Genomic DNA, 19,118 nt, shown 5'->3' with positions numbered 1-19,118 from the left:
GGAAGGTGCCAGCTATTCAGGAGGTTGAGGCAAGAGAATCACTTGAGCACAAGAGTTGGAGGTTGCTGTGAGCTGTGACGCCAGGGCACTCTACCAAGGGCAACAAAGTGAAACTCTGTTTCAAAAGTAATAAAAAATTTTAAAAAAGCTCAGAGGATGTTTCCATTTCTAATCAGCAGAGCTGTCCTGAGATGGAATGACCCAACCTGGGGAGGGGTCATAAGTTTCCCATCACTGGCGGTTTTAAACAGGGACTTCTCACCACTTGGAGAGGATGCTCCAGCGGAGAATCAGGCATGGGCAGGGGGTGGGCCAGATGCCCTTCAAACAACTCCCTCTCTCCCCTGAGAGGCTTGGAACTTCCAAAGCAGATAAACAGTAGAATTATTCACCTTACAAAAGGATTTTTCACTTTACAAAAGACTTGGCTACAGGGTTCTTTTGAGAGGCACTCCTGCAGCGCATTGAAAGCACTATCCCATTTACACAGACACATACACAGAAACGAGCCTGGAATCTTCCTGGAACACATTGGCCCCAGGGAAGGAGAGTGCGGGGCAGTCAGGGGGCGTAGGTTCCCTCCCAGCCACCCAATCTGCCTTTGCTGCTGCTTGGCCCAGGCCCAGCGCTGGGGCACGTCTTGCACTTCTTTGAGGCTGTGGGAACATACGTTAAACTCTGCCGAGGCCCTGAACACTGGCACATACAATAAGGTCTACAAAGGCTTCCATTGAGCAAGCAGGACACAGGGGAGCTGCCAAAAATGAGAAATCTCTGTGGCCTTCAGTTTCTGGCCCCCTCCTCCCATTTCTCCATTATTCCCCACTGACCGGCAATCCCCTCTTCACAGAAGGTGAGGTGGGCAGCATGCAGCCCCTCCTTAGACGGAAAGCTTGCCGACATGTTCCCATGCTAAGAAGCAGATGGCAGGATAACGTTGTCATCTGCTGCTGTCTGTCCACAGAGGAGCTTTGCCAGAGATGAGGAACAAAATAGGAGTTGGTGCCCTCCGTTGGATCTAGCAAGCCAGTCCCAGCTAGCTCAATTCGCAGGCCGTGGGTGGCCCCTCAGCTCCTCTCCAGGCCAGAACCCAAGGATGGGAAGAATCTCGAGAATCACCTAGTAGGCTATTTCTTCCCCAAGGGGCCCACGCATGGCCAAGTAGCCAATAAGATGTCCCTCCAGCCCCTGGGATGGGGTGCTCCCTACTTCCTGGGGCGGTCTGAAGATTTCTGACCACTGAAAACTTTCCTCCTGTTACTGCTCCCCAGGTGCCTCCTTGTAACGTCCACCCATGAATCTTCATTCTCTTCTCCCCTTCTTTTTTTTGAGACAGTCTCATTGTGTCACCCATGGTAGAGGGTCGTGGCATCATAACTCACAGCAACCTCAAACTTTTGGGCTCAAGCAATCCTCTGGCCTCAGCCTCCCAGGTAGCTGAGATACAGGCACCTGCCACAATGCCCAGCTATTGTTTTTATTTTTTTATTTTTTTTGAGACAGAGCCTCAAGCTATCCCCCTGGGTAGAGTGCCATGGCCTCACAGCTCACAGCAACCTCCAACTCCTGGGCTCAAGCGAGTCTCCTGCCTTAGCCTCCCAAGTAGCTGGGACCATAGGTGCCTGGCTAGAGTGCATAATAACATCAGCCTACCTTACAGCAAGTTCAAACTCCTGACTTTAAGGGATCCTCCTAGTTCAGCCACCCCAGTAGGTGAGACTATGGGCACCCACCACAAAGCCTGGCTAACTTTTTTCTATTTTCAGTAGAGATGGTTTCTCAAACTCCTCACCTCAAGCAATCTGCTCACTTTGGCCTCCCAAAGTGTTAAGATTAAAGGCATGAGCCTACATAGACAGCCTTAAATCTCCCTTAAAAGTGATAACTCGGCTCAGCGCCTGTGGCTCAATCGGCTAAGGCACCAGCCACATACACCTAAGGTGATGGGTTTGAATCCCCAGCCTGGGCCCGCCAAGCAACAATGATGGCTGCAACCAAAAAATGGCCAGGCATTGTGGCGGGCACCTGTGGTCCCAGCTACTTGGGAGGCTGAGGCAGGAGACTCGATTGAGCCCAGGAGTTGGAGGTTGCTGTGAGCTGTGAGGCCATGGCACTCTACCCAGGGGGATAGCTTGAGGCTCTGTCTCAAAAAAAAAAAAAAAAAAAGTGGTAACTCAGGCTGACCGCTCATGCCTGTAATCAATCCTTCCACTCTGGGAGGCTGAAGCAGGTGGATCACCTGAGCTCAGGAGTTCAAGACCAGCCTGAACAGAGTGAGATCCTATCTCTACTAAAAATAGAGAAACCAGCTGGGCGTTAGGGCAGGCATCTGTCGTTCCAGCTATTTGGGAACCTGAGGCAAGACGATCGCTTGAACCCAGGAGGTTGAAGTTGCTATGAGCTATGACTCCACGGCATTCCACGGTGACAGAGTGAAACTGTCTCAAAAATACAAAAAATAAAAATAGTGATATTCATGCTCATAGCAGCAGTATTCACAATCGCCAGAAAGTAGATGCAACCCAAGTATCTGTCAATGGACGAATAGCAATAAACAAAATGTGATATGTACATCTGCTGGAATGCCTTAAAAAGGAAGGGAATCTGACACCTGCTACAACGTGGATGATGACATGATACCAAGGGAAATAAGTCAGTCATAAAAGGATAAATACTGTATGATTCCACCTATATGCGGGACTTAAAGTAGTTAAAGGAGGCAGAACCTATAAGGGTGGTTGCCAGGGGAAGGGGAACGAGGGAATGGGAGTTATTAAATGGGTTCAGAGTTCCAATTTTAGAAGATGGAAATGAGTTCTGGAGAAGGACAGTGGTTAATGGCTGAACGACAGTGTGAATGTACTTAATACCACCAAACTGTGCACCTAAAATGGGTAAGATGGCAATTTTTTTTTTTTTTTTTTTCTGTAGAGACAGAGTCTCACTTTGTTGCCCTTGAGTGCTGTGGTGTCACACAGCTCACAGCAACCTCAAACTCTTGGGTTTAAGCGATTCTCTTGCCTCAGCCTCCCAAGTAGCTGGGACTATAGGCGCCCACCACAATGCCCAGCTATTTTTTGGTTGCAGTTCAGCCAGGGCTGGGTTTGAACCCACCACCCTTGGTGTATGGGGCTGGCGCCTTACTCACTGAGCCACAGGCGCTGCCCGATGGTAAATTTTATGTTATGTGCATTTACTACAATACAGAACACTTCTAAATCTCTTTTCCTCATAAAAACCCTCTGACTATCTGATCTGAAGACACTGTCTCTTTCACCGTGGTAACAAGTGATAACTTGAGGCAAAGTCAGTTTGAATGTATGAACTGCTCTCTCCTTTAGCTGAGCTCCCTGCAGCCCCTCTGGGTCCTAGCTGGCACCCATCTTAGAAAGTCCTATCTACATTTTTGGTCTGGGCCGCCATCTGTGGGGTGGCTCAGAATTCCTTTTTCTTTTCTTTCTTTCATTTGTGTATTTGTTTCTTTTTTCTTTTTTGAGACAGAGTCCCCCTGTTGCACTGGGTTGAGTGCCATGGCATCATCATAGCTCATAGCAACCTCAAACTCTCAGGCCCAAGCCATCCTCTTGCCTTAGCCTCCCAAGTAGCTGGGACTTACAGCACCTGCCACAACACCCAGCTAATTTTTAGTAGAGGCAGGGCCTCATTATTACTCAGGTTGGTCTCAAACTCCTGAGTTCAAAGGATCCTCCTGCCTTGGCCTCCTACTAGAGTGCTAGGATTACAGGCATCAGCCACTGAGCTTGGCCAACAGTACCTATCTCAATTACCCATGTCATTAGGTGGTTGTGAAATGAATTAATGTGTATAAATCTCTAAAAATGGCTGGGTGAGGTACCTCGCACCTGTAATCCTAGCACTCTAGGAGGCCGAGGTAGGTGGATTGCTTGAGCTCAGGAGTTTGAGACCAGCCTGAGCAAAAGTGAGACCCCATCTCCACTAAAAATAGAAAAACTGAGGCAAGAAGCTTGTTTGAGTTAGAGATTGCTGTGAGCTATAATGCCATGGCACTCTATCCAGGGTGACAGCTCAAGACTGTCTCAAAAAAAGGTGGGGGGGCAGCACCTGTGGCTCAAGGAATAGAGTGCTGGCCCCATATACAGGGGGTGGCAGGTTCAAGCCCGGCCCCAGCCAAAAAAACTGCCAAAAAAAGAAAAAAAGTCCTAAAAACACCTCCCAGCACAAAGCAAGCATCAGGTGAGTGTCTAATATTAGTATCTAGACCTGAAGCAAAGATGATGAATGGCTTTAAAGATTTGACTCTGAATGACCCTGGCCAGAGCTGGGGTGCTTCCGTCCTGCCACAGCACTGCTCAGGCCAGTTTCACGAGTGTATCACACCTGGCCGGCCCCTGAAAGTGCTGGAGTTTGCCAAGCCGATCCAGTCAAACCCTCTGCACTGCACTTTAGGGAAGAAGACACTGAGGATCCAGGAGGGCTAGTTCAAGGTCACAGTGAGTGAAAGGCGAGTGGATAGGGCTCCTACTCCAGGGCTGTGTCCACAAACACTTCAGGGGCCGGGTCACCTTGTGTCTGCCTGTGCTGCCGACTTGCATGCCCACAAAGCTCAGCTAATGTCAGTAAATGACCTGCCTCCCAGCAGCTGACGGGTTAATCTAGAAAGTCAGCTCTTCTCACCAGCTGCCTTACTTTCCAGACCCATTATTCCCTCCAATAACATGAGTGCACTGAAACAACAGGAGAAAAGGAAAAAATCTCACACGCAGCCATACTGCTGCTTCTATAAATGTTGAAAAAAAAGCCCGTGGGCCCCTGGGGAATACAAACCTTTTGCAGACCCTTTCATTTCATTCTGGGTGAGATAGTAACTCACGCACAGCAAACAAGTCAGTAACCAGTCCCCTCCGCAGCTTCCTCACCCCACCAGTTAAGAGCTCAGAGGCTGAAACCCAGGCAGGCAGCTTCCATTCTGATATAGCTTTATACATCCCCGGTAGAAATAGTTTCCTGTCAAATGACTTCAAGAAAACCCAACACAGGAAACGTGAAAGCATAACACAGATAAATTAGGGAGTGATTATTTGTCCTACAAAAGGATTTTTACTTAATAAAGTCAATCTTGTAACAGAACTCTCTTGTGTTATTTATTTGAGACACAGTCTCACTTTGTCACTCTTGGTACAGTGCCATGGAGTCATAGCTCACAGCAACCTTAAACTCTTGGGCTCAAGACATCCCCTTACTTCAGCCTCCCAATCTGTGTCTTGTAGACAATAATCTTTCCTTGTGCTTTGATGATATGGTTCAATTTGTGAAAATGCAGATCTCAAATCTTGGTAGAATATCATACAGAGCAAAAGGTAGGTAAAAGTTTTGTATATTCAAAAATTGGGCTGGGCACGGTGGCTCATGCCTGTAATCCTAGCACTCTGGGAGGCTGAGGCAAGTGATTGTCTGAGCTCACAGGGTGGAGACCAGCCTGAGCAAGAGCAAGACCCCATCTGTAAAAAATAGCTAGGGATTGTAGCAGCTGCCTGAAGTCCCAGCTACATGGGAGGCTGAGGCAACAGAATCGCTTGAGCCCAAAAGTTTGAGGTTGCTATTATGACGCTATAGTACTCTACAGAGGGTGACAGTGTGAGGCTGTCTTAAAAAAAAAAAAAAAAAAAGCAATACTGACTTATGAGCCCCAGCAGGAGACAATTAATAAATTATTCAATTAGGTGTGTCCTTTATATTGCTAGTGTTTACAATAAAGTCTTTGTAATCCTAGCACTCTGGGAGGCCAAGAGGAGATGGATCCCTTGAGCTCAGGAGTTTGAGACCAGCCTGAGCAACAGCAAGATCCTCTCTGTACTAAAAATAGAAAAACCAACCAGATGTAGTGCTGCACACCTGTAGTCCCAGCTACTCAAGAGGCTGAGGCAAGAGGATTGTTTAAGCCTAAGAGTTTGAAGTTTCTGTGAGCTATGATTACATAGCACTCTACCCAGGGCACAGAGTGAGACTGTCTAAAATTAAAAAAAAAAAAGAAAGAAAAAGAAAATAGCTCAGTGCCCTTAGCTCAGTAAGTAGGGCGCCGGCCACATACACCAAGGCTGCAGGTTTGAGCCTGATCCAGGCCTGATAAACAACAATGACAACTGCAACCAAAAAATAGTCGGGAATTGTGGTGGGTACCTGTAGTCTCAGCTACTTGGGGGGCTGAGGCAAGAGAATCGCCTAAGCCCAGGAGTTGGAGGTTGCTGTGAGCTGTGATGCCACAGCACTCTACCGAGGGCGACATAGTGAAACTGTCTAAAAAAAACAAACCAACCAACCAACCCCAGGAAGCAGAGCATCTATTAGGCTGAACCATATGAAATTGCCAATATTTAAATGCTCATGGCTGACAGAAATGATGATTTCATACGGGTTGATCCAACTCTTATCTGAATCACTAAGCTAATTTGGCAAATGTGGTCTCTTGACAAAGGGAAACTGACATTTCCAGTGAGAAAACGAATTTTCTTTTGCTGTCAATAAGCAGCACACAACTTTCTACAGAAGGACCACCCACAAGTCCTGCTCTGGGGGCCTCCCAATTAGGCAGGGAAAGTTGTTTGCATCTGGGAGGGCACCAGGCTCTCAGATGGAGCTGCTCACTGCCGCTGCCACAGGCCGGCCATGGCCTATTGGCCAGAAGAAGCGCAAAACTGCCTGCACACGTCCCTGGACCTCCATGCCCTACCCCACAGTCCCTGAAGTGGGCTACCCTCACTGGGAGCTTCTGGGCATCAGGGCTGTTACCCAGGAGGTGGGGAAGGTGGGGGGAATGGAGCATAGTACGAACCCCCATTTGTTCCTCCTTCCCCACATTCTCTTTCTGTTGCTCTTGCCCACCACCCCTACACGCATACATCTTGGGCACATCAGAACAGGAGGAAGGAGGTTACTGTTTCCTTCCCCTACTGCAAAGAATTGGGGCAGGGGGAGGGGGGAGTGCAGCAGGCAGAATTCAGAGGAAAAGCTGTGTCTGGGGAAAGATGTGGCACTGATACAGAATGACCCATTTAAAAGGGCCATGGGAGGTGGCCCATGCGCTTGGGTTTCCAGCAGACCCAGCAGCACGCGCGTGTGTATGTGTGTGTGTAAACACACCCATCTGCACGCACACACTCAGGCTCTCACATGCCCACGTGTTTCCTGATCCCGCAGTCTCTGAGCATTCACCCAAAGGTGCCGAAATTTAGGCCAGTAGCAAGAGCAGACAAGCGTTGAGTGCCTGCCTCTCTCCCTCTCTCTTCCTCTCTGCCCCTTGTGCTCTCTCCTGTCTCAATGTACAAATGGGCATTTGGTGAAAAGAAAAGCGGTGCAGGAGGGAGTAGGACTGATGAGGAAGACAAATACGGGAGAGTTTAAGAACTCCATAAACTGCAATCACTGAGCATTCACATCTCTGCCACGTGGGTAGAAACACTGATAGAGGAGGCGTGAGAACAAGAGGGCCCCCCAAAGCAGCATGCCTGCCAAGAAGTTGTTCATTCCTTCCTTCACCAAAATTTAGTGGGCACCATCTGCCATGTGCCCGGCCCTGTATCAGGCGCTGGGAAAGCAGCTGTGTACTGGGACATGGCTCCAGGCCAGCACAGGCACCAGGCAGGGTTAGCCAGGTGCCACCGGTGACGACTCCTTCAGCCTCCCGACTTCAGACCTCCTCCAAAACCAGGACGTTAACACCCTCTAAGACCATCAGATTCATCCCAGTTTCTTGCCTTCAAAGTTTTGTATAGTCTGAGCCCCACCCAGGTCTTTCTGTGAGGAGTAGGAAATTAAGTTAACATTTTTTTGAGACAGAGTCTCACTTTGTCGCCCTGGGTAGAGTGCCGTGATATCACAGCTCACAGCAACCACAAACTCTTGGGGCCAAGCAATTCTCTTGCCTCAGCTTCCCAAGGAGCTGGGACGACAGGTGCCTGCCACAATGCCAGCTTTTTCTCTCTCTCTCTCTCTTTTTTTTTTTGAGACAGTCTCACTATGCCACCCTTGGTAGAGTACCATAATGTCACAACTCACAGCAACCTTAAACTCTTAGGCTTAAGCTACTCTCTTGCCTCGGCCTCCCAAGTAGCTGGGACTACAGGCACCTGCCATGACTACTTTTTTTTTGTTGTTGTAGTTTTTGGCAGGGCTGGGTTTTAACCCGCCACCTCCAGCATATGGGGCTGCCACCCTACTCCTTTGAGACACAGGTACTACCCAACACCCCGGTATTTTTTGTTGCAATTGTTATTGTTGTTTAGCTGGCCCGGGCTGGGTTTGAACTCGCTACCCTCAGTGTATGTGGCTGGTGCTTAACAACCGTGCTACAGGAGCCGAGCCTCCCCCTCCCCCAACCCCCGAGACAGAATTTCACTTTGTCATCCTTGATAGAGTGCCATGGCGTCACAGCTCACAGCAACCTCAAGCTCTTGGGCTCAAGTAATTCTCTTGCTTCAGCCTCCCAGGTAGCTGGGATTACAGGCGCCCCCGCCAATGCCCAGCTATTTTTAGAGATGAAATCTCCTTCTGGCTCAGGCTGATCTTGAACTCCTGAGCTCTAGCAATCCACCTGCCTCAGCCACCCAGACTAAAATTTAAATTAAGCAGTTATTTTCAATCTGGCTTATTTCTTGCATAACCTTCCATTTCACAAATGTAGAAACTGAGACACAAGGCAGTTAAGTAATTTGAGGTCACTCTTTAGGAATTGGGAAACTGAGATTTAGATATAGTCTGACTGGCTCCATCATCATGCTCTTTTTTTCTTTGAGACAGTCTTAACTCTGTTGCCCTGAGTGCCATGGTGTCATAGCTCACAGCAACCTCAAACTCTTGGGCTTAAGTGATCCTTCTGCCTCAGCCTGCCCAGTAGCTGGGACTCTAAGTGCCCACCACAATGCTTGCTAGTTTTTTTTGTTTTTAGTAGAGATGGGGTCTCACTCTTGCTCAGGCCAGTCTCAAACTCCTGAGCTCAAGCAATCCACCAGCCTTGGGTGCCCATAGTGCTAGGATTACTGAGCCACTGAGCCTGGCTGGTACTTTTACTCCCCCCCCCCGCCCCATTATAGCCCTTTTAAAATTACGATAAGGTCCTTTTACTTTTTTTTTTGAGACAGAGCCTCAAGCTGCCACCCTGGGTAGAGTGCTATGGCATCAGAGCTCATAACAACCTCCAATTCCTAGTTTCAAGCAATTCTCCTGCCTCCTCCTCCCAAGTAGCTGGGACTACAGGCGCCCACTACAATGTCCAGCTATTTTTTGGTTGCAACCATCATTGCTGTTTGGCGGGCCTGGGCTGAATTTGAACCCGCCAGCTCAGGTGTATGTGGCTGGTGCCTTAGCTGCTTGAGCTACAGGTGCTGAGCCAGTCCTTATAACTATGACAAACAAGCCAGTTCCAATGACTGGCTCAGCGCCTGTAGCTCAAGCAGCTAAGGCGCCAGCCACATACACCAGAGTTGGTGGGTCTAATCCAGCCCGGCCTGCCAAACGACAATGATAGCTGCAACCAAAAGATGGCCGAGCATTGTGGCGGGCGCCCATAGTCCCAGCTACTTGGGAGGCGGAGGCAGGAGACTCGCTTGAGCCCAGGAGTTGGAGGTTGCTGTGAGCTGTGATGCCACAGCACTCCACCCAGGGTGACAGCTTGAGGCTCTGTCTCAAAAAAAACAAAGAAGTTCCAATGACCATCTACTAGTTAAAATTTAACTCTTTAAAGTCACTGAATGGGAAAGAGTTTGAAGTGGGAGCTGGTCACTTTGAGTGGAGAAAACATGAATTGAATATGGAAGGGCCTATTTGAAATGGGCCTGCAGACAGTGAGGAGTGTGCATGAACTCTGCTCCCAGCCACATCTGCCCATGTCTGATGGGCCTGGGCCGTGAAAGGAAAGGCCAGAACGAATGGTTGGGGTGCTCACCATGACGATGTTGGCCAGATGGGCAGAGACGAGCGCATACACCCCTCCAGAAGAGCCCACGACTGGGGCGGTCATGTCAGCCACAGACACTGCCAAGGACCCTGGTACAGAAAGACAGCAAGATTTCTCAAGAATGCTGGACTCGGCTCCCCAAACCCAGTCCTGGGCCTTGGATTCTGCAGCCTCAGTGGTAAGACTCTATAGCCAGGGGCTCTATCTCTTGCTCCTTTGATTCCATGTTAACCTTGGAGCTTCCTATGCATTTCAAAGATTAACTTATGGCTGAAAGAACCATTGATTCGAAAGTATTTTACGGGGGAAACAGTCTCTAACAAGGAAAGGGATTTGCCCAAAGTAGAACTCAGCCTTATTCATCTGCCTCTGCCTGACAGTATACTCTGGGGATTCTAGAGCAATAACAAAAACAGTAGCAGTAGTTACCGCAGACACAGCAGCAGCCACTTAGGGGGCACTATGTGTCGGCCTGGGCTAGCATTTTACATACATCCTTCCCTTCAACTCTCAGGACAGCCCTTTAAGGCAGATGCTAGTTAGCTTCACTGCAGAGATGAGGAAACTGAGCCCAGAGTCCCCTGCTAGGAAGTGCTAGAACCAGGATTTGAGACCAGGTCCACCTGGTGTTTTTTTGTTTGTTTGTTTTGTTTTTGCTTTTCTTTTTGGAGACAGAGTCTCACTTTCTTGCCCCTGGTAGAGTGATATGACATCACAGCTCACAGCAACTTCAAACTCTTGGGCTCAAGTGAAGTGATCCTCTTGCCTAAGTCTCCTGAGTAGCTGGGACTACAGGTGCCTGGCACAATGCCTGGCTATTTTTTTTAGAGACAGGGTTTCACTCTTGCTCAGGCTGATCTTGAACTCATGAGCTCCAGTGTTCCACCCTCCTTGGTCTCCCCTCTGAGTGCTGGGATTATAGGTGTGAGTCACTGAGCCCCTCCAAACCCTGAGTTCTTGATCAAAGCCACCCCCACCTCCACCCCCCAAAACTACCACGGTTCTCTGCTCAGCAGCATGCAGAAAGCTGCCTAGTAGTCACTCCCACCCTTCCTCCAACTGAGCTAAATCACAAAAGGCCAACAGGATCTCCCTCTGTAGGGCTTCTTTGGAGCAAAAATGTCCTTGAAAAGTTAATGGGAAGAGAGAGAGAGAGAAGAGAGAGATATGATGTCATACCCTGTGGGGGAAAGGAAGGGTATAGGATGCTTGGTCTGGGGGATGACAAACTTTTGAGGGAAGCTGGGCAGAGAGGAGATGAGAAATTTATTGTTCTGGTCTCATTTAAGTGTGATCAATGCTTTGGCTTCCAGGGAAGGACACAGGAGACTAAAAATAACTGGGAGGTAGAGCCCAGGGCTCAGAGGATGAGAGGTGGCTGGCCTGGGTGAGCGGGGAGATATCACCATTGGAAAATGCCCGCAGGCTTATGAGCCAATTAGCTGCTGGAGAGAGGAGGGACAGGCAGAAAGTCAATTCTGCACATTCTGTGGTTGGGAGAGGATCCACAACAGAGGAGGAGGGTGGGCCCAGCCCAGGAACCAGAGTCCCTGCTGACCTGGACAGGGACAGCCCAATACCACCACCTGCTTCCTTGCCCCACCTCTATCAAGCTCCTCCATTCACTGAGATCCTTCAAAAAAGAGATCTCCACAACCAATACTCAGTCTCAAGGGAGTATGTGGGCTCGGCGCCTGTGGCTCAAGCGGCTAAGGCTCCAGCCACATACACCTAAGGTGGCGGGTTCGAATCCCCAGCCCGGGCCCGCCAAACAACAATGATGGCTGCAACCAAAAAAAATGGCCAGGCATTGTGGCGGGCACCTGTGGTCCCAGCTACTTGGGAGGCTGAGGTAGGAGACTCGCTTGAGCCCAGGAGTTGGAGGTTGCTGTGAGCGTGATGCCACGGCACTCTACCCAGGGGAATAGCTTGAGGCTCCGTCTCAAAAAAAAAAAAAAAAAAGGGAGTATGTGATCTCTCAAAAAACAAACAAACAAACCAAAAAAACTGTCATGAACTCCCACTCCTTCCCCACTCCCAGGGCAACTATAAATCTTTCATGCCTTCTCTCTGGCTTTAATTAGGTATTGATCTATTGTCAGATAACTTTCTTTTTTTCTTTCTTTCTGTTTCATTTTTTTTTTTTTTTTTTTTTTGTTTTTTTTTTTTTTTTTTTTTTTTTTTTTTACTGCCCGGCCAAGAGATCAGCCATATATAAGTGGGAAAAAATATCCCAGGGTGGCAAACAGGCAGCGGGATCTGCATGACAAAAGATTCCCACGCTCTCTCCTGGAGAGGCTGTGTAAGAAGGCTGCATTGCAGGGCTGCCGAGCTGCTCCTCATTAATTACCCTTTGGACAGAGGCAGCCCCGGCCTCCCTCCCAGGGCTGGCCTCTCTGCTCAGAGCAAGCAGGCCCATACAAACCAGCTCAGCTTCTGCGGCCTCATCCCTGCCCCAGCACGGCCCACCAGGGCAGGCCCCAGCAGGAAAGGGCCCCTGCCAGGGTCAAGCCTGCACACACTGACCTTTCCCTCACCCTATGCATGGCGCAGGGCCCTGACCTCAGAGTCAGGCTCAGTTAGGGATTGTGGCAGGAGTATGGGAGAGGCATGGCTGGCTAGCTGTGTGACCTTGGGCGCAGCCCCTGAATTCTTTGGGCTTCAGTTTTCACATCTGTCAAATGAGGAGGTTTAAGACTTTCCAACTTTTGAGCAGCAAAACCCTCCTTTCAAAGGAATCCTTTCTGGGATGCCCTAACTCAGTAGTTCTCAACCTGTGGGTCGTGACCCACAGGAACTGTATTAAAGGGTTGCAGCAGTAGGAAGGTTGAGAACCACTGCCCTAACTCACGGTGCAGAGCGCAGACAGCAGCTCCAGCTGAGTGGGAATGGGGCCTGGGCAGCCGTTTTCCAGCCCCAGGTGGAAACCTCTGGGGTTCCTTCCAGATCAGAAATTCAATGATCTGAGTCTTGGCCCCAGATCCAAGGGTTGAGGCTCAAGTCCTGTTTTAGAATCTCCAAGGTATCCTGCCCTCCATTTGTATAAAGCCTTTCCTCCAGTTCCCGCAGAGAAGATCTAGACTAGAGCAACTGGGAAAGAGATGTGCACATAGAAATCCCATCTCCGGGCACAGGTGCAGGCCAGGCAGGATTCCCTCACAAGCCCGTTATGACCCTAACCTGACAGGTGACAGTTAGATACAGCCAGTATGAATTTGGCTATGAATTTTCCAGTAAAAGTTCTAAGTCCACGCCAGCATGTGGGTAAATTGGTAACTCTGTCATAATGCACAGCTATAAAAGATTTAGCCTCAAAATTTTAAAGCAGGAGTTCTTTAAACATTGCCCTTGGCCTTAAAAAAAAAAGAAAAATATCAGAAAAATATCTATCTTGAAGCAATGCAACTTTTTTTTTTTTTTGCAGTTTTTGGCTGGGGCTGGGCTTGAACCCACCACCCCTACTCCTTGAGCCACAGGCTCCGCCCAGTAATGCAACTTTTAATTTAATTAATGTATTTATTTAGACAATCTCACTATGTTGCCCTGGTTAAAGAGCTGTGGCATCACAGCTCACAGCAACCTCAATTTCTTGGGCTCAAGTAGCTGGGACTATAGGCGCCTGCCACAACACCTGGCTAGTTTTTCTATTTTAATAGAGACGGGTCACAACACCTCGCTAGTTTTTCTATTTTAATAGAGACGGGTCTCACTCTTGCTCAAGTGCTCCTGAACTCTTGAGCTAAGGTGATCTACCCACCTTAGGTTCTCAAAGGGCTAGAATTACAGGAGCGAGCCACTGCGACCAGCCAAAGCAATGCAAATTTATTTATTTATTCTACAAATATTTATTGTCTAATATATGCCAGACCCTGTGTTAGGCTCTGTGGATGTGCACATGGTTTATAATCTATATGATATATAATTAAAGTTTGGTGACATATTTAAGATATTGGGCTTTTATTATTGCAGTTATTGTCACTTTTAAGCCATGATACCTGCCCAATACTGTTTTCTCTGTTGTTGCTGGTTTTTTTTGGGGGGGGTGGTAGTTTGAGACAGAGTTTCACTATGTTGCTCTGGGTAAGAGTGCTGTGGTGTCACAGCTCATAATAACCTCAAATCCTGGGCTCAAGCGATTCTCTTCCCTCAGCCTCAGCCTCCCAAGTAGTCAGGACTATAGGCGCCTGCCTTAACACCCGGCTATTTTTTGGTTGTAGTTGTCATTATTGTTTGGCAGGCCAGATGCAAACCCGCCAACTCTGGTGTATGTGGCTGGTGCCCTAACCGCTGAGCTACAGCCGCCAAGCCCCAATACTGGTTTTTGAAGTACCGTACTTCCATTGTTTGCCGTATAATTGGTAGCCATAAGTGAATTACACATTGGTCGTAAGCTCTGCTTAGAAGCACAGGGCTTGGGTGGTGCCTGTGGCTCAGTGAGTAGGGCACTGGCCCCATATACCGAGGGTGGTGGGTTCAAACCCAACCCCAGCCAAACTGCAACAAAAAAATAGCCAGGCGTTGTGGTGGACTCCTGTAGTCCCAGCTACCGGGGAAGCTGAGGCAAGAGAATCGCCTAAGCCCAGGAGTTGGAGGTTGCTGTGAGCTGTGACGCCACAGCGCTCTACTGAGGGTGATAAAGTGAGACTGTCTCTACAAAAAAAAAAAAAGCAGCACAGGGCTTGGGAAGGGCTCCACACCAGCTCTACTACTTCTTAGCTGAGTAAATCGAGTAAGTTATTTCACCTCTCTGAACTGCCTGTTAAATGGAGGTAACAAGAACCCACCTCATAGGATTGTTGTGAAGAATATAGGCAATTACATACATGAACGCTTTATCATCACATGTGCTCAGTAGAAGTTGGCTGTCATTGCTACAAAGTGCAATGGATGGTCTTGGATACTTTTGTTGGGCAGGAATGAGAGAGGAGGACCAGTTATCTGTTAAAGCTTCCCTTGATTTCTAGAAGTATCTGCACAAAGGAAAAGACCTACCATTTGGTTCCCTTCACATGAGGGAAGTGGTTTATTTTTTTATTTTTCTTTTTAGAGGTGGGGTCTCACTCTGTCACTCAGGCTGGAGTGTAATCACATGATCATAGCTCAATGCAACCTTGAAACACCTGAGCTCAAGTGATCCTCCTGCTGTAGCTTCTAGGGTAGCTGGGAACATTTGTTTGTTTTTGTTTAACTTTTTTTGTTTGTTTTTGGTGGAGATAGGAGTCTTGCTATGCTGCCCAGGGTTATCTTGAAGTCTTGGGCTCAAGTGAGCCTCCTGCCTTGACCTTCCAAAGTGCTGGGATTACAGCACAGGCTTGGGGGTCAAACATGTGGGTGTGGGCCCAGCTCTACCCACTGACAAGCTATGTCTTCTTGGGTGAGTCTCTTATCCCTGCAAGCCTTGATTTCTGCATTTGTGCCAAGTGGAGAGTCCCAGTGCATGCCTGGTGGTGGTGTAGTAAGGATTAAATATGGTGTGCGCACAGTAGGCACTGAAGACCACGGGCTATCCAGTTGAGGGCTGTCTGTAACGGGGTCTCCTTGGGAGGAGAGATGCGAGGGAGCAGGGAGGGTGCACAGCAGCAGCAGATAAATCAGCTCAGCCCCAGCAATCGATAACATGATCTGTGGTAACCAGACTGCCCTCTGGACTGAATCAATGACTCAGACAGAACAGCACACGTCACTTGCTTTATGATACAACCCCGCATGTTTGCAGTCAGTTGATGAGCTCTGCTTCTGTCTGGAATCTTCTCACTCTGCACGGGCATCCCTGGGAGGGGATGCCTGTGCTGTCTCCCCACCGCGTGTCATGTGGTGTGGGTGAGTTCTGAGTCATTCTGAATCTTATTCCAGGCTTGTAGGTTATCGGCACTCCTGTCTAATTGAATACCAACAGCAAGTGTTACAAGTGTCGTTCCTGTTCCTCGTCATTTCACATCTGGGTCTCTGGGCATTTAGGTATGGACAATGGTGCTACAAATCCCCAGATGTCGGGACGAGGGGGTGCGTGGGTGGCTGAGCAAGTCTGGCACAGGAAGATGCTCATCAGAGCACCTTTGTTCAAAGATGCAGAAGGTGCTAGATTCTGGGAGCGGCTTGCAGGGGTGCCGCCCAATGTGGTCACAGAGTTTTTCACCTGGCACATAGTGGAGCAAAGGAGGTGTGCTGGGTGCATCTCCCAGACCAGGGGTTCACTCACTCGCAGACCAGCCTCATGTGTGTGTGGGGGGACCCTTCCCTCTTTGGTTTCTGAAACCACTTCGGTTCCCCCCAGGATCCTGCCTGCCCGTTGTTTACAAGGCTGATGCTGCCCCGCTCTCCTGATGACAACTTTAATGCCACTCAGAAAGGATTAAGAGCTTACTTAAACACACACACAAAGCTCCCTTGGGCACAGCTGTCAAGCTGAAGAGCTGAGGCGGCAAACCTTGTTATAATATTTAAAAAAAAAAAAAAGCCAGCAACAAAGTTGAAAGTATCACAAGGGAGAGCCTTATGTTCAGGAGCCTGGCTGGTGAGACTTCTACAGAAATCCACTCTGCTCTCCACAGCTCACTCTGCTCATCTCACTTCCAGAGGTGGAAGGCTCAGCAGAAGTCACCCAGGCCACTTCCCACGAGGCAATGATCACCTGCCAGTCACAGGTATGCTGAGTCAGCCAGAGGCCTGGACTTCTCCAGATGGAGTGAGAGCTCACTATCTCTTAGGCCAGGCTCTCCTGTCAGCAACGGGTCATGCAAAGAAGCCATTGCTGGTCTGGGTAGAGGCAGGACCTCCTTCTGGGTGCAGGTGGTGCCCTGGCTGGGTTCTCCCACGGGGACCTAACTATGCTCTTGCACAGTTTACCTGGCGCTAGTCTTCCCACTGTTGTCTTGTTTCACCATCCCAGCAACCCCACAGCCAGAGCTCATTAGTTCCGAGAGAGTGAGGACTTTCCCAAGCTTACAGCACTGTAACAAGGTGGGGTGAAGAGACTGAGCCTCAGTCAGTCTGCCTGCTCCAAATCCAGTGCTCTCATCCGCTATCCCATCACCCCGGCAAGGAGCAGTCCCATTCTCAGCCTCCCAGGAGGGGGGTGTTCCTGAAGCCTGGGGCTTGCCCTACCCACCTACCCCCAGGGTCTGGCAGGCTGCTCTAGGGAGGTGCACCCCTAAGGACGCAGGGCCTGCCTGCCTACCTGCCACAACGCCGGCCACATAGACAAGCCCGATTCGGGTGGCTCCGTGCACCATTTCCAGAGGCACCCCCACCAGCAGCTGCAGCACCACGTTGAGTCCCAGGTGTTCTATCCTGTGACAGAGAGACCACTCTCATTCATCCATTCAAAACCCCCCTGGATCCCCCAGTGATGAAGGAGTCCAGCCGTGAACAAGACTATCTCTGCCCCTGAGGAGCTCGCGCTGGGGGGAGGAATGACAATGCCCCGACCGTCCCAGACAGAGTGGTCCTTCCAACTGGGATAGGAACACAGGTGTAGGAGCTGGGTGGTGGTGGGCCATGTTTGCACTTGCCACAGTGAAGGAAGGACTAACCATCGTCAAGATCCAGCAACTCCATTGGGTAACACACAAGAAACCGAGGCTCAGAGGTAGGCCGTGCGTGACTAGTTTAAAGTCACACACTGGGTGAGTGGCCAGGCTGGACCATCACCCAGGTCTCCAATCTGCCTGGCCTGTTCCATTCAGCAGCTCTAGCTCTCCATTTGTAAAAGCTACTAATATTTAAAGAGAAAGCTGTTCTTGAAGCATTCAAGATACTGCTTGTAATTTAATCATGTAAAGTTTTCCCTTAGAGTCTCATAGGGGAAGCTCCTTCCTGGTGTGGGAAGGGACTGTTCTGCTCCAAAACTCTCAGGTTGGGAGAGGGGACCCTAGGTTTTTGTAGCCTGTGAATGCCTCCTCTGCACACTCCTAAACGCCTGGGAGCAGATCTTGCTGCCAAATGTGTGTGGTGTTTAACTGAGTGCTTATGTTATCAGAAAAATTGTAGTATTGCTTTCTTTTTTTTTTTGAGACAGAGTTTCACTATGTCACCCGTGGTAGAGTGCTATGGTGTCACAGCTCACAGCAACCTCAAACTCTTGGGCTTAAGTGATTCTCCTGCCTCAGCCTCCCAAGTAGCTGGCACTACAGGCACCCACCATAACACCCAGCTATTTTTTGTCTCTTTTTTGAGACCCAAGTCTCACTCTGTCATCCTGGGGAGAGTGCTGTGGCATCCAAGCTCACAGCAATCTCAAACTCTCAAGAGATCACCTTAGTTCAGCCTCCCGAGAAGCTGGGACTACAGGTACCGGCCACAGTGCTCAGCTAGTTTTTCTAGTAGAGATGGGGTCTAGCTTTTGCTCAGGCTGGTCTCAAACTCCTGAGCTCGGGCTATCCACCCACCTCAGCCTCTCAGGGTGCTGGGATTGTAGGAGTGAGCCACCATGAGCCCCAAGAATTGTAATATTGCTAAGTCAACGTGGTACTTTCGAATATACAAAACACTTTAACATCCATTATCTCACTTAAATTCCTCCCCCAGCACCTGGACAGCTCCCGAGGGAGAGTCAAAGTTAGGGAATAAAATAGTCTGTAACAAAGGCTCTGGGCCCTGGCCTGGGTCACAGTCTTGCTCCTGGTCTGCAGGGTCCTGCATGGAGGCCCAGCTGTGCTCTGCAGAGAGCATGTGGGCACCTGCTTGCTCAGGAGGGAACCTGAGAGGTAGCCCTATGTCCTGAATTCCTGCCATGCTGAAATCACCTACCCTACACTGACTGTGCCAGCTAATGGATTCTATGGAGATTAGAAATGTCAGAGAAATCCACTGTAAAGGAGCTGGGAAATAGCCTCAGACTCAGCTTGGCGCCTGTGGCTCAAGCGGCTAAGGAGCCAGCCACATACACCAAGGTGGCAGGTTCAAATCCAGCCTGGGCCCACCAAACAACAATGATGGCTGCAACCAAAAAATAGCCGGGCATTGTGGCAGGTGCCTGTCGTCCCAGCTACTTGGGAGGCTGAGGCAGTAGACTTGCTTAAGCCCAGGAGTTGGAGGTTGCTGTGAGCTGTGATGCCATAGCACTCTACCCAGGGGACAGCTTAAGGATTTAACTAAAAAAAAAAAAAAAAAAAAAAAAAAAAAACACAAGATTTATCTATACTCTTTCCACCCTAATGTAAAAACTGTTAATATTCTGGTACATTGC

General features: G+C 49.2%; 1 protein-coding gene across 1 annotated transcript in view; it reads right to left on the bottom strand.

Annotated features, from left to right (window-relative positions):
* RHBDL3 (rhomboid like 3) overlaps positions 1-19,118 on the bottom strand; it is a 59,813-nt gene that overhangs the window by 9,370 nt on the left and 31,325 nt on the right. Inside the window, exons 5-6 of the mRNA XM_012809745.2 lie at positions 17,109-17,221; positions 9,920-10,020 (exon numbers count right to left, since the gene is read on the bottom strand). Of these exons, the coding sequence (XP_012665199.2) occupies positions 9,920-10,020; positions 17,109-17,221 (214 nt within the window). The remainder of the gene's footprint in view (positions 1-9,919; positions 10,021-17,108; positions 17,222-19,118) is intronic.

Source organism: Otolemur garnettii, unplaced genomic scaffold (assembly GCF_000181295.1).
Source record: "Otolemur garnettii isolate 467f Iridium unplaced genomic scaffold, OtoGar3 scaffold00112, whole genome shotgun sequence".
Lineage (NCBI taxonomy): Eukaryota > Metazoa > Chordata > Mammalia > Primates > Galagidae > Otolemur > Otolemur garnettii.
Note: the sequence above shows the minus strand (reverse complement) of the source record. Positions and strands in the feature narration are given on the sequence as shown.